Genomic DNA, 15,787 nt, shown 5'->3' with positions numbered 1-15,787 from the left:
TTTCACTGTGTTGTTTTGACTTGTGTATTATAGTTTTCACTTTACATCCCCTGCAGGTGAGGCAGCCTAGCAACCAGCCTAGCAACCAGCCTAGCAACCAGCCTGAGTTTGACACAGCTCTCTGGACGTGAACATCTGTTTCTCAGTGGTTACAAAAATCAATTTAATACCTCAGTAGCAGTTGAGTACTAACAGAATATGAAGCATTTTTAAACAGCAGCCTGCATCTTGCTCTGCATCTTAAAGACATACACCTCTACCTGACTTTGGTCAAATTTTTTACTTGACTGTACAATAGTTGTATTGAGTTTATACAGTTTTTTCTGTAGTAATAAAATGTATCTATTTTTTTTCTTCTCAAATGTCTGTCTAATGTATATACCACTAACCGTAAGTTATTTAGTAGACTGTTTAAATAAATACGTTTTTCATATCACAATTGACCAGATGATATTTTATGATAAAAAAAACACAATTCAATGGATTACAACATTTGGTTCAGTTGAAATATTCATATGATATACTGACACTACGCAATCAATTTAAGGGAATTAAGAATAATTCTAATGTTCACACTGCTAAAAAATAAAACAATACATTGCATACACTAAAATAACAATCTACTCCATCAGATAAAACGTAATCGTCAATCAACTTATCAACATGCTGAAAGTTCTGTTTCGGCCTAAGAACACGGTGTGTCCATCAGGGAGTCTGTCCCTGCCCCACGTCCTGTACCAGGAGACGTTCCCAGCGTTCCTGCTTACCGGGGTAGTCCCCAGACAGCCACCATGTGTGTGTACTTCTGCTCTGGTGTACATCCATGTCGTCATCCTGGGACACGTCAAGACTGGACAACTGTACACACAGTTCATGGATGAGGTCTGGCTCCAAGACATGCCAATGAAATCCTCACCCCTAGAGGTAACTGGCACACACACACACAGGACACCCTTGTTACCAGAGGTAACACACACACGCACAAACAGGGCACACTTGTCCCCAAAGGTAACACACATGCATACACAGACATACACAACCAACTGCATGTGTGGTGGGGGCAGACAAGAGTCCTTCAGAGGGCCGCGGTCCCCCCAGCGTTGTGGCTCTGTTGGGAGTCAGGCCCCGGCCCAGGCCCGGCCCCCCTCAGGACTGGCGTCACACGCGCAGGATCTCCAGGCAGTTGTTGTAGCAGATGGCGATCCAATCCGGCTGGGTGGAGGCCCACTGGACGTTGTTGATCTCTCCCTCGGCTGTGTACGCCAGGATGGGGTCCTCGATGGCCCTGGGCATCTGCTGGATGTCCCAGATCAGAGCCTGGTGGTCGTCCGCTGGGGGGGGGGGGGGGGGGGGGGGGGTTAGTGTTTGTGCACTATGAAGGACATGTATTGCAGTCCTGGTGAGGTGTGTTAAGGTGTGGGGTGCTAAGGTGAGGGGAAGTCAGGTGGCTGAGCGGTTAGGGAATCGGGCTAGTAATCTGAAGGTTGCCAGTTCGATTCCCGGCCGTGCCAAATGACGTTGTGTCATTTGGCACTTCACCCTACTTGCCTCGGGGGAATGTCCCTGTACTTACTGTAAGTAAGTCTGCTAAATGACTAAATGTAAGTGGGGTTTTAAGGTGTGTGGGGTGTTAAGGTGTGGGGAGGTGTGGGGTGTTAAGGTGTGGGGGGGGGGTGTGGGGAGGTGTGGGGTGTTAAGGTGTGGGGAGGTGTGGGGTGTTAAGGTGTGGGGTGTTAAGGTGTGGGGAAGTGTGGGGTGTTAAGGTGTGGGGAGGTGTGGGGAGGTGTGGGGTGTTAAGGTGTGGGGAAGTGTGGGGTGTTAAGGTGTGGGGAGGTGTGGGGTGTTAAGGTGTGGGGGGGGGGGTGGGGTGTTAAGGTGTGGGGAGGTGTGGGGTGTTAAGGTGTGGGGAAGTGTGGGGTGTTGAGGTGTGGGGAAGTGTGGGGTGTTGAGGTGTGGGGAAGTGTGGGGTGTTGAGGTGTGGGGAAGTGTGGGGTGTTGAGGTGTGGGGAAGTGTGGGGTGTTGAGGTGTGGGGAAGTGTGGGGTGTTGAGGTGTGGGGAAGTGTGGGGTGTTGAGGTGTGGGGTGTTAAGGTGTGGGGAGGTGTGGGGTGTTAAGGTGTGGGGAGGTGTGGGGTGTTAAGGTGTGGGGAGGTGTGGGGTGTTAAGGTGTGGGGAGGTGTGGGGTGTTAAGGTGTGGGGAGGTGTGGGGTGTTAAAGTGTGGGGAGGTGTGGGGTGTTAAGGTGTGGGGAGGTGTGGGGTGTTAAGGTGTGGGGAGGTGTGGGGTGTTAAAGTTACCTGCGGTGCAGATGTGGCAGGAGGAGTGCGGTGCCCAGGCAATGCCGTTGACGCAGGCGCGGTGGTTGTTGAGGCGGGCCACAGGGGTGCAGGGCACACGCACATCCAGAATCACCACCTGCAACACACCACCAGCAAACAGAAGGAAACTGAGTTCCACACATCCACCCCTAACATACCACATCTGCTGTGAGCTCCTGCAACCCCAGCCCTCTGCAGGACTGCAGCTCTGAGCGCCAGCACTCTGCAGGGCTGCAGCTCTGAACGCCAGCACTCTGCAGGGCTGCAGCTCTGAACGCCAGCACTCTGCAGGGCTGCAGCTCTGAACACCAGCACTCTGCAGGGCTGCAGCTCTGAACACCAGCACTCTGCAGGGCTGCAGCTCTGAACGCCAGCACTCTGCAGGGCTGCAGCTGTGAGTGCCTGCACTCTGCAGGGCTGCAGGCGTGTCTGTGCCGTCACCTCCATGCCGTCCATGGCCATAGTGGCCAGGTAGTTGGGGTCCTGCTTGTTCCAGCAGAGGCGTAGCAGCGGGTGGTGCTGTGGGTCCTCGTAGATGATGGTGCTGTGCTCCAGGTGCCGCAGATCGAACATCCGCACCGAGCCGTCCGCCCCCACCGACGCAAACATGTCCCTCCCTCCACCCGCACGGCTGAAGGCTATGTCATACACCTGCCAGGGAAACACACACACCATACACCTGTTTTGGATTGTGTTTGCTTTAAACAAAACAGCATAAAAGAGAGACTTTTGACCTGCTTGCTTCCAGCTCTGGGCTAATCAGTTCAAATCCTCTCATTGATCCTGAAGGGAATTGGAGCCCCCCTGTGAACACAGCCCTGTCTCCGTGTCGTACAGCTAGCTTACCTCCTTATCATGGGCGATGAGCTGGGTCTTCACGTGCCCTGACACCAGGTTCACTCTGCCCAGAACCTGCCCCGTCTCCAGACCCCAGATGGTGCAGGTGGTGTCAATGCTGGAGGTGCCTGCATACCAGAAACACAAAATCTCTCTCAGTGAACCATGACACAATACACTTCTGTTGATGGTGAAATATTATTATTGTTGTTGCACTGTGTCAGGTAAAAACAGTTACTTGACTCTGACCACTGAAACACTTAGAACTACACACTTCTGATGCTTATCTCCTGCTGTGCTCTCTCTAAGCTGTGTTTTAAGACGTTTTGGAATAACAGTGTCTGCTGAAGGAATAAAATGTACATTTGTGTCTTAGTTCAAAATATTTGGTGTCTCAGTTCAGTGTATTTGTCAGAGGAGCACAAGGTTTAGTCACCCAGCAGGTTGGGGTCCACCTCGTTCCAGTCGAAGGACGTCAGCGGGGCGCAGAAGTCTGAGTTTTTGTTGTTGTTCAGAAGACATTCCAGGCGCGTGTCCGTCTCATTCACCTGGAACACAGGAGACAAGCTGCCCTCACCCTCACACACAGGAGACAAGCTGCCCTCACCCTCACACACAGGAGACAAGCTGCCCTCACCCTCACACACAGGAGACAAGCTGCCCTCACCCTCACACACAGGAGACAAGCTGCCCTCACCCTCACACAACATGAAATCACCCTTTCTGCTGCACATGTAGGACAATTTGATTTAAGACACACAGTCTAATAAGTGCATGCTGTTATCTAGGCGGCGGCTGGGTTGAGTGAGAGGCAGGTGTTGCCATCAGGATGAGCTGGTTTCACACACCCTCCAGATGCGCAGGTAGTCTCCGCTGGTGGCCAGCAGGTCGGGGTACACACCCTTGGTGTCTGGGATCCACATTATCTTGGTGGTGGGGTAGGGGTGATCAAATGTGTTCCGACACAAAAACTCAGAGCTCTCTTCCTCAAGCCCAACCAACTGCACCTACAGGCCAGACAGCACGTTAAAGAAGGGGGTTAGTGTGCAGGCCAAAATGATGAGAGCCTTCACAGGATAACTAATGCATATAGTGTTATGCTTCCAGGTACTGTTTGCTACACATAACCAAGTAGTCTGGGTGGTTTAGGCATATTCATGGTCACCAGATAAATAGATCAAAACTAGCCCATTTGAATACTGCATCAGAAGAAGGCTTTTCAGATACATCACACTCTGTAATAATACAACACACTTGTTGTAATACTGTGGTCTTTATTCAATTCTACTGTTTACCTTGTTGTTGTATTCTTCGACAAAACTACCAAGCGCAAGTCGGAAGCGTTTGTCCGGTCGGACACTCCAATTCATTGCATATACCGTCCATGGTGCCTCGTATTTGTAGATTTCTTTGCGCTTACCGTGAAGCGACATAGCAGAGGCAGTGAATAACAAAACACGTCCAAATTACTACAGAAGAATATAACCCGTCAAATGGATGGAGACGAGGCCCAACCCCCTATGATCCACTAGCTTATTCTAAACGTTAGCCTATACTCGTTATCATTATACGTCAAGTATGTAGTCAGACAATATTACTTTAAGTGTCGAATTTGTACCACTTTCAAACACGAATTGCATATGTGATGTCTATGGAAACAAGACTTCTGACAAGCGTCAAGAATCCTTGTATCGTGTTATTAACAAACACCAACGCACCCCGGTGAAAACAGTCTGAGAAGCAATGGTGGCGGCCTAGGACCACAATTACATTGAGCTATTCAGCGTCGCTCTAGCTGTTCAGTCCTCCTTAATACGGTGTCGAGCTAACAAAATGGAGGGGAGAAAAGCATAAACGCGCAAACAAATATACGAGGTAAGAAAGTCCGTAATTTTTTAGTTGTGCTACCCAGTTGATGTTTTGGTGGGCCAGTGCTTTTTTGTGACGTAGTTCCGCTACGTGAGGGTTTACTACAGCCGGCTGCTTCCGGTCTTTGGCCGCTTCAGCTGACAGACTCCTCCCCCTTCTCACTCTTTTTACATTTAGTCTTTTTTTTTTTTTTTTTTTTTTTTTTTATTAGAAAATGTGTCGAAATACCACCTTACCAGTCCCTGCTACACTTCACAGTCTACTGTAACACAATGTGATGCACATACGCTGTGTATTTGGGTTAGTTTAAACCTGTGGACTAGGGGAAATGTCCATTCATTTTTGTAGAATTTTTATTTATTTGTTGATGGGATGGTTCACGTCTATAATTTCCATATTTGAGTGGTTTACAATATCAGTCTGTGTTGATAAGCTTGGATGTGATTGATGTGATCTGTGTCAGAGGCAGTCCAGTAACACCTGTGTATTCAGAGACGGAGGCTGGTAGAGACACAACTAGAAACTCTTTAATTACACAACCTCCTAAAACAGGTAGATTCTGGATATTATTATCTTGTTGCAGCTGTTGATCATAAAGTTTTAGTCTATGTGATCATGTTGGCTATTACATTGTAGAAGGTTTAGTTAGGTATTCTTTATGCTGATTTGATCTTTCAGATTCAATATTCTTGGATTGTAGAGGGATCATCACCAATCTGTTAAGATGCTGAACATGACCTCTCATTTTCAAACTTCAACCTTGAACACCAGTTTAGGGTATTTCACAATATGTCATGACATGTATGAGGGCGTTGTCTACTGGGCTTGCTCCAGTGCAGTCTTGTTTCTGTTTGGGTTCCCTGCGTGTGTCACCATTCTCGGGGAGCTGTTTCAGAAACACAGGAGAGGAACCCCCACCACCCCCAACGACGTCTTCATGCTGAACCTCACAGTCATGGACTCTGTTTTCTTAGGTTCTGTTATTCCTAGTTGGTTTAATTATTTGGTCTGGCACAACATCCCTTTTTGTAGTTCAAGTTTTTATTTAGGCGTTGGTGTTTGACATTACAACATTATACACTATACATTGTACATTGTGAGACATTTCTTATTCTGCACATTGCATGTAACATTGGTCAACATCCCTTTTTGGACTGTTTACGCATAAACTATTTTGTGTTCATATTTCTGTTTTGGAATAGTATAATTGTGTTACTTGTGCAAATTTGTTTAAATATGAGAATAAGAATAGTAGAATTTTGGTTAATTTATATATGCTGAGTTTGTATTGGTGTTGTAGATACTTTAGTGTGAATATAAGACGGGAGAAGGTTCCGAAGGTTGAGACTGGAGTTTTAGACACGTGCAGATTAGAAGCATACAACTTTTTGAGCTTCATCTTTATGGCCATTTATAGGCCATTATCTTTCTTTTGTTTTCCACAAATGTGTGATTCTGTTCCTGTGAAGTTGTTGAGACTGACTGAATATTAAAGAGACTATAATGGCTGTCCGGAGCCTGGCATGACTCAAGTGGAAAACAGCATAAGTTTACAGTTGATAATCTGTGGGATGCAAGTCAAACCCTTTTACTTTGCCCACGTGAAGAAGTAGGTTAATTAACAACAAAACTCTGAAATGTTGCTACTACAGGAACATAGCTATAATAATGGGGGCGGTTTTTCCATTTAGACTTTTTAAAATAATATTCCCTGTGCAGCTTTAACTAAAAGTGTACACATGATCAAGCAGTGTTTATCAGACTGTAAATTAAGTTCTGTACATCTTCCACACTCCCCCATCATCCATTGATATAAAGTAAAAACTAAAGATAAAGACTAAAGACTCTCAAACGTAAAGAAAATGTAAAGAATATCTCATCATCATTAATGAGTTTAACTGTGGATGTAAAGAAAAAAATACATATTAATAACTGCAAAATAAATAACACCACCATCAATAAAAAACCTTGCAAACTCAGAACAGAATCAAGAATGGACCACTTAGACAGTCTTTCAACACCAGAAATGTAAAAAACCCAGTTTTCCTAAATTATTCAAGTACAGAACAGGCATAAGAGCACTTCCTGCAGTGGTGATGCTGATCAGTGGAAATATTGTGAAGCACACAAACATCTTGGTTGGCATCATGATTTTCAAGGAGAACACCAACACTTGAGGAAGGTAGACGATGGCCGTCATGACCAGGCTGTTGATGATGATCTGAAGAGCCTTCTTCTTCTGGGGGTGGAGGTTTCGTCCTGCAGGGTCAGAACTCTTCAGAGCCCGGAGGATGAAGAAGTCACAGACCCCTATGGTGGGCAGGGTGATGAGATGAGGCCAGACAGTGATAGGTTGGTAGTACAAGTCAATATTGTATATGAATGCAATCCCATAAGCCAGAGTGACAGCCCATACACAGATGGACATCAGAACCCTGGAGGTCAGACCCTTCCTGGCTCTGTATATGATTGGATGAACCACAGCCAGGTAGCAGTCCAGACAGATACAGGTCATGAAGAGAGGTCGTCCACTCATACTCAAAGCATAGAGGCAGTTAAAAAAGGTTTCAAAAGACCAGTTTTGCCAAAAGAGATAGTTGCATACAGAGGTAGGCATGAATCCTAAGAAAACAGAGTCCATGACTGTGAGGTTCAGCATGAAGACGTCGTTGGGGGTGGTGGGGGTTCCTCTCCTGTGTTTCTGAAACAGCTCCCAGAGAGCGGTGACACACGCAGGGAACCCAAACAGAGACAAGACGACACTGGAACAAGCCCAGAACACAACACCCTCATACATGTCACTGCATTGTTTAAAATAATCTGTCTCCATGGAGTCGGTGGAGTTGAAGGTTGAATTCAGAAACTGAGAGGTCATGTTGAGCAGCACAACTGATCAGTGATGATCCCTCTACAATCCACAAATGCTGAATCAGAAAGATCAAAATACCATACAGCACAAATGAACATCTACAATGTGTAAAAAAAACATTCTTAAACAGACTAAGACTGGACATATGTTCGTGTTGTTCTAATTTAGCTTGGATGTACAGCAGAAAGATAAATATATGTAATGTAATTATTTCATAAATGCCACCACATATACATAATAAACATACCTTGCTATCTCGGCAGGGTGTGGATGAGTTTCCAGTTGTGTCTCCATCAAGACTCTGAATATGCAGGTGTTACTGGACAGGTGTTACTGGACAGTCTCTGACACAGATAGCATCATAGTAAAATCACAGTGTATGGAAATCAAGCAAGGGGGAGGAAGTCCATAAGCAAACCATAGATGTTGACAAGGAATAATCCTAGGTATTTCTGCAGCTGTGTTTTTCTGTGGCGCTTGCATGCAAACAAAAATAATTATCCAAAGTTCCATCGTTGTCAAACAGGCTTGTGGTACTCGGTTCATAGTTGTTAAAGGTTTTTAATGTAATCACACTTCTACCACTCCAGAGAGCTCCCTTACTTGGGGCTCCAACCATCAGAGGGAGGATGGGATGGTTCACGTCTATAATTTCCATAGTTGAGTGGTTTACAATATCAGTCTGTGTTGATAAGCTTTGATGTGACTGATGTGATCTGTGTCAGAGGCAGTCCAGTAACACCTGTGTATTCAGAGACGGAGGCTGGTAGAGACACAACTAGAAAAAAGGAGCGTGAGTGGACGACCTCTCTTCATGACCTGTATCTGTCTGGACTGCTACCTGGCTGTGGTTCATCCAATCATGTACAGAGCCAGGAAGGGTCTGACCTCCAGGGTTCTGATGTGTGTTGTAGTGTGGGTTGTCACTCTGCCTTATGGGACTGCAATAATGCATGATGAAAGTTTTATTTACAGTGTTTTCACTCTTGTACTTTATCTCATCACCCTGCCCACCATAGGGGTCTGGGACTTCTTCATCCTCCGGGCTCTGAAGAGTTCTGACCCTGCAGGATGAAACCTCCACCCCCAGAAGAAGAAGGCTCTTCAGATCATCATCAACAGCCTGGTCATGACGGTCATCGCCAACCTTCCTCCAGTATTGGTGGTATTTTCAGTTTCTATGATGCTTCGCAATGTGTCCATATGCAAAGTGTTTTTTCCTGTCATGACCTCTACCACTATAGGAAGTGATGTCATGACCTCTACCACTATAGGAAGTGATGTCATGACTACTACCACTATAGGAAGTGATGTCATGCTGTTACTGTCATTTGTTTTAGTTGGATAGTGGTTACCTTTTTATTACAGTGATTTTCAACCCCCAAAATGTCATGTTTGAGAGTGTAATTATAAATGACATTACAAAATTGAGCACGATTCATCAATTAGTCATGTTAAAACAGTGTTGTTAAAATGTACACATAGTTTAATCATAACAACGTTGGCATTACTGTAATCAATAATACTGATAACAATATGTAGTAATAACTTAAAGTTTACGACTATTCCTGTTTCTACTGTATGTGTTTCTGAAGCACACAGGATGATACTATTCTAGGCCTTTCCTCACAGCTGTGCAGGTGTCAGGACTTGACATGCTTTGCATACTGCAGGGAAATATATATTTGTGTGTGTCTGTTTAGACAACAAATATAATATTATACAAAAGAAGAGTCGGGGGTCTAGGTAATGGATGAGGGAGATGGGTGGAGTTTAGGTAATGGATGAGGGAGATGGGTGGAGTCTAGGTAATGGATGAGGGAGATGGGTGGAGTCTAGTTAATGGATGAGGGAGATGGGTGGAGTCTAGGTAATGGATGAGGGTGGAAGACGTACGTGTAGGAGAAACAGGCAGAACTGCTTCAGGCATGAGACTCAGAGGGAAGCTGTGCCAGAGAGAGAGAGAGACAGAGACAGCGTAAGAGAGAGGGAGAGCGAGAGACAGAGACAGAGTAAGAGAGAGGGAGAGAGACAGAGTAAGAGAGAGAGAGAGAGAGTGTGAGAGAGAGAGAGAGAGAGAGAGAGAGAGAGAGAGAGAGAGAGAGAGAGAGAGAGAGAGAGAGAGAGAGAGAGAGAGAGAGATAGAGAGACAGAAAGACAGAGAGACAGAGTAAGAGAGATGGAGAGAGAGAGACAGTGAGACAGAGTAAGAGAGAGACATAGAGACAGAGTGAGAGAGAGAGAGAGACAGAGAGAGAGAGATAGACAGAGACATAGTAAGAGAGAGACAGAGAGAGAGACAGTGAGACAGAGTAAGAGAGAGGGAGAGACAGAGACAGAGTAAGAAAGAGGGAGAGAGAGACAGAGAGACAGAGTAAGAGAGAGGGAGAGCGAGAGACAGAGAGACAGATTAAGAGAGAGGGAGAGAGAGAGAGACAGAGTAAGAGAGAGGGAGAGAGAGAGACAGAGTGAGAGACAGCGAGACAGCGCAAGTAAGAGAGAGAGAGAGATTAATCTGGATTAATGGCAGACAGGTCTGTTCTGGATGTAGCAGGGATCAGGGTAGGATCAGGCTAAGGGCCAGAAACAATTACATCATTTAATCCCCCCCCCCTCTCTCTCTCTGTCACACACCAGATGCACCCATCTGTTTTACCTGGCTGTCTCTTGACACACCCTTTCTACCCTACACAATCTCCCTCACACACCTAACCTCTGATCAGAACCCAGACACATCTGCCCTCTGATCATAACCCAGACACACCTGTCCTCTGATCAGAACCCAGTCACATGTGCCCTCTGATCAGAACCCAGACACACCTGCCATCTGATCAGAACCCAGTCACATCTGCCCTCTGATCAGAACCCAGACACACCTGCCATCTGATCAGAACCCAGTCACATCTGCCCTCTGATCAGAACCCAGACACACCTGCCCTCTGATCAGAATCCAGACACACCTGCCCTCTGATCAGAACCCAGACACACCTGCCCTCTGATCAGAATCCAGACACACCTGTCCTCCTGCTGTTCAAGTAGACACGTATTTTGTCATTCTAGTAGAACAACGTCAAAGTCTGATACTTTGAACAAGGTTGAAAGAGTGCATCTTTTATCAAAATTATAAACAAAATTGATGTAAAATGAAAGTCTTGTCCATTGTCACTTCCACACCAATCAACAGATTTACAGCCCTTAAACAGCTGGGTCTAGTCTTGTCCAGCAGGCCAGCTGAGCTGTGGGTTAGCAGGTCAGAGAGAGGGTGTGTTGAAGAGAGCCTCTATTCACTTTAGATAATTGGTGCCATAAGTCGAGTGGCTCCAGCTGTCTGAACTGCCTGTCAGCTCTGGAGCCAGCTGCTTGGTCCACTCACCTGGGATCACTGTCTCCACCTCCACCACCCTCTCCACCTCCACCACCCTCTCCACCTCCACACACCCTTCTCCACCTCCACCACCCTCTCCACCTCCACCACCCTCTCCACCTCCACCTCCACCACCCTCTCCACCTCCACACCCCTCTCCACCTCCACAACCCTCTCCACCTCCACACACCCCTCTCCACCTCCACCACCCTCTCCACCTCCACACACCCTCTCCACCTCCACCACCCTCTCCACCTCCACACCACCCTCTCCACCTCCACCACCCTCTCCACCTCCACACACCCCTCTCCACCTCCACCACCCTCTCCACCTCCACACACCCTCTCCACCTCCACCACCCTCTCCACCTCCACACACCCCTCTCCACCTCCACCACCCTCTCCACCTCCACACACCCTCTCCACCTCCACCACCCTCTCCACCTCCACACACCCCTCTCCACCTCCACCACCTTCTCCACCTCCACACACCCCTCTCCACCTCCACCACCCTCTCCACCTCCACCACCCTCTCTACCTCCACCACCCTCTCCACCTCCACACACCCTCTCCACCTCCACACACCCCTCTCCACCTCCACCACCCTCTCCACCTCCACACACCCCTCTCCACCTCCACCACCCTCTCCACCTCCACCACCCTCTCCACCTCCACACACCCCTCTCCACCTCCACCACCCTCTCCACCTCCACACACCCCTCTCCACCTCCACCACCCTCTCCACCTCCACCACCCTCTCCACCTCCACCACCCTCTCCACCTCCACACACCCCTCTCCACCTCCACCACCCTCTCCACCTCCACACCCCTCTCCACCTCCACCACCCTCTCCACCTCCACCACCCTCTCCACCTCCACACACCCCTCTCCACCTCCACCACCCTCTCCACCTCCACACACCCCTCTCCACCTCCACCACCCTCTCTACCTCCACCACCCTCTCCACCTCCACACACCCCTCTCCACCTCCACCACCCTCTCCACCTCCACACACCCCTCTCCACCTCCACCACCCTCTCCACCTCCACCACCCTCTCCACCTCCACACACCCCTCTCCACCTCCACCACCCTCTCTACCTCCACCACCCTCTCCACCTCCACCACCCTCTCCACCTCCACCTCCACCACCCTCTCTACCTCCACCACCCTCTCTACCTCCACACACCCCTCTCCACCTCCACCACCCTCTCCACTTCCACCACCCTCTCCACCTCCACCACCCTCTCTACCTCCACCACCCTCTCTACCTCCACCACCCTCTCCACCACCCTTCCAACTCCACCACCCTCTCCACTTCCACCACCCTCTCCACCTCCACCACCCTCTCCACCTCCACACACCCCTCTCCACCTACACCACCCTCTCCACCTCCACACACCCCTCTCCACCTCCACCACCCTCTCCACCTCCACACACCCCTCTCCACCTCCACCACCCTCTCCACCTCCACCACCCTCTCTACCACCACCACCCTCTCCACCTCCACCACCCTCTCCACCTCCACCTCCACCACCCTCTCCACCTCCACACCCCTCTCCACCTCCACAACCCTCTCCACCTCCACACACCCCTCTCCACCTCCACCACCCTCTCCACCTCCACACACCCTCTCCACCTCCACCACCCTCTCCACCTCCACACACCCCTCTCCACCTCCACCACCCTCTCCACCTCCACCACCCTCTCCACCTCCACACACCCTCTCCACCTCCACACACCCCTCTCCACCTCCACCACCTTCTCCACCTCCACACACCCCTCTCCACCTCCACCACCCTCTCCACCTCCACCACCCTCTCTACCTCCACCACCCTCTCCACCTCCACACACCCTCTCCACCTCCACACACCCCTCTCCACCTCCACACACCCCTCTCCACCTCCACCACCCTCTCCACTTCCACCACCCTCTCCACCTCCACCACCCTCTCTACCTCCACCACCCTCTCTACCTCCACCACCCTCTCCACCACCCTTTCCAACTCCACCACCCTCTCCACTTCCACCACCCTCTCCACCTCCACCACCCTCTCCACCTCCACACACCCCTCTCCACCTCCACCACCCTCTCCACCTCCACACCCCTCTCCACCTCCACCACCCTCTCCACCTCCACACACCCCTCTCCACCTCCACCACCCTCTCCACCTCCACACACCCCTCTCCACCTCCACCACCCTCTCTACCTCCACCACCCTCTCCACCTCCACACACCCCTCTCCACCTCCACCACCCTCTCCACCTCCACACACCCCTCTCCACCTCCACCACCCTCTCCACCTCCACCACCCTCTCCACCTCCACACACCCCTCTCCACCTCCACCACCCTCTCTACCTCCACCACCCTCTCCACCTCCACCACCCTCTCCACCTCCACCTCCACCACCCTCTCTACCTCCACCACCCTCTCTACCTCCACACACCCCTCTCCACCTCCACCACCCTCTCCACTTCCACCACCCTCTCCACCTCCACCACCCTCTCTACCTCCACCACCCTCTCTACCTCCACCACCCTCTCCACCACCCTTTCCAACTCCACCACCCTCTCCACCTCCACCACCCTCTCCACCTCCACACACCCCTCTCCACCTACACCACCCTCTCCACCTCCACCACCCTCTCCACCTCCACACACCCCTCTCCACCTCCACCACCCTCTCCACCTCCACACACCCCTCTCCACCTCCACCACCCTCTCCACCTCCACCACCCTCTCCACCTCCACCACCCTCTCCACCTCCACACACCCCTCTCCACCTCCACCACCCTCTCCACCTCCACACCCCTCTCCACCTCCACCACCCTCTCCACCTCCACCACCCTCTCCACCTCCACACACCCCTCTCCACCTCCACCACCCTCTCCACCTCCACACACCCCTCTCCACCTCCACCACCCTCTCTACCTCCACCACCCTCTCCACCTCCACACACCCCTCTCCACCTCCACCACCCTCTCCACCTCCACACACCCCTCTCCACCTCCACCACCCTCTCCACCTCCACCACCCTCTCCACCTCCACACACCCCTCTCCACCTCCACCACCCTCTCTACCTCCACCACCCTCTCCACCTCCACCACCCTCTCCACCTCCACCTCCACCACCCTCTCTACCTCCACCACCCTCTCTACCTCCACACACCCCTCTCCACCTCCACCACCCTCTCCACTTCCACCACCCTCTCCACCTCCACCACCCTCTCTACCTCCACCACCCTCTCTACCTCCACCACCCTCTCCACCACCCTTTCCAACTCCACCACCCTCTCCACTTCCACCACCCTCTCCACCTCCACCACCCTCTCCACCTCCACACACCCCTCTCCACCTACACCACCCTCTCCACCTCCACACACCCCTCTCCACCTCCACCACCCTCTCCACCTCCACACACCCCTCTCCACCTCCACCACCCTCTCCACCTCCACCACCCTCTCTACCTCCACCACCCTCTCCACCTCCACACACCCTCTCCACCTCCACACACCCCTCTCCACCTCCACCACCCTCTCCACCTCCACCACCCTCTCCACCTCCACACACCCCTCTCCACCTCCACCACCCTCTCCACCTCCACCACCCTCTCCACCTCCACCACCCTCTCCACCTCCACACACCCCTCTCCACCTCCACCACCCTCTCCACCTCCACACACCCCTCTCCACCTCCACCACCCTCTCTACCTCCACCACCCTCTCCACCTCCACCACCCTCTCCACCTCCACACACCCTCTCCACCTCCACCACCCTCTCCACCTCCACACACCCCTCTCCACCTCCACCACCCTCTCCACCTCCACCACCCTCTCCTCTCCTGTCCTCTGATCAGAACCCAGTCACATGTGCCCTCTGATCAGAACCCAGACACACCTGCCATCTGATCAGAACCCAGTCACATCTGCCCTCTGATCAGAACCCAGACACACCTGCCCTCTGATCAGAATCCAGACACACCTGCCCTCTGATCAGAACCCAGACACACCTGCCCTCTGATCAGAATCCAGACACACCTGTCCTCCTGCTGTTCAAGTAGACACGTATTTTGTCATTCTAGTAGAACAACGTCAAAGTCTGATACTTTGAACAAGGTTGAAAGAGTGCATCTTTTATCAAAATTATAAACAAAATTGATGTAAAATGAAAGTCTTGTCCATTGTCACTTCCACACCTCCACCACCCTCTCCACCTCCACCACCCTCTCCACCTCCACACACCCCTCTCCACCTCCACCACCCTCTCCACCTCCACACACCCCTCTCCACCTCCACCACCCTCTCTACCTCCACCACCCTCTCCACCTCCACACACCCCTCTCCACCTCCACCACCCTCTCCACCTCCACACACCCCTCTCCACCTCCACCACCCTCTCCACCTCCACCACCCTCTCCACCTCCACACACCCCTCTCCACCTCCACCACCCTCTCTACCTCCACCACCCTCTCCACCTCCACCACCCTCTCCACCTCCACCTCCACCACCCTCTCCACCTCCACCACCCTCTCCAC

General features: G+C 51.0%; 1 protein-coding gene across 1 annotated transcript; it reads right to left on the bottom strand.

Moving 5' to 3' along the window:
* Positions 1 to 430: 430 nt before the first annotated feature.
* LOC134031887 (DDB1- and CUL4-associated factor 7-like) lies at positions 431 to 5,119 on the bottom strand. Its single transcript, XM_062475641.1, has 7 exons — positions 4,449 to 5,119; positions 4,002 to 4,160; positions 3,590 to 3,701; positions 3,163 to 3,281; positions 2,758 to 2,967; positions 2,296 to 2,413; positions 431 to 1,331 (listed from the first exon to the last, which is right to left on the bottom strand). The coding sequence occupies exons 1-7, from the start codon at positions 4,584 to 4,586 to the stop codon at positions 1,159 to 1,161; spliced, it is 1,029 nt and encodes a 342-aa protein (XP_062331625.1). The 5' UTR covers positions 4,587 to 5,119; the 3' UTR covers positions 431 to 1,158.
* Positions 5,120 to 15,787: the final 10,668 nt, after the last annotated feature.

This window comes from Osmerus eperlanus, chromosome 12, assembly GCF_963692335.1.
Source record: "Osmerus eperlanus chromosome 12, fOsmEpe2.1, whole genome shotgun sequence".
Taxonomy (NCBI): Eukaryota; Metazoa; Chordata; class Actinopteri; order Osmeriformes; family Osmeridae; genus Osmerus; species Osmerus eperlanus.
Note: the sequence above shows the minus strand (reverse complement) of the source record. Positions and strands in the feature narration are given on the sequence as shown.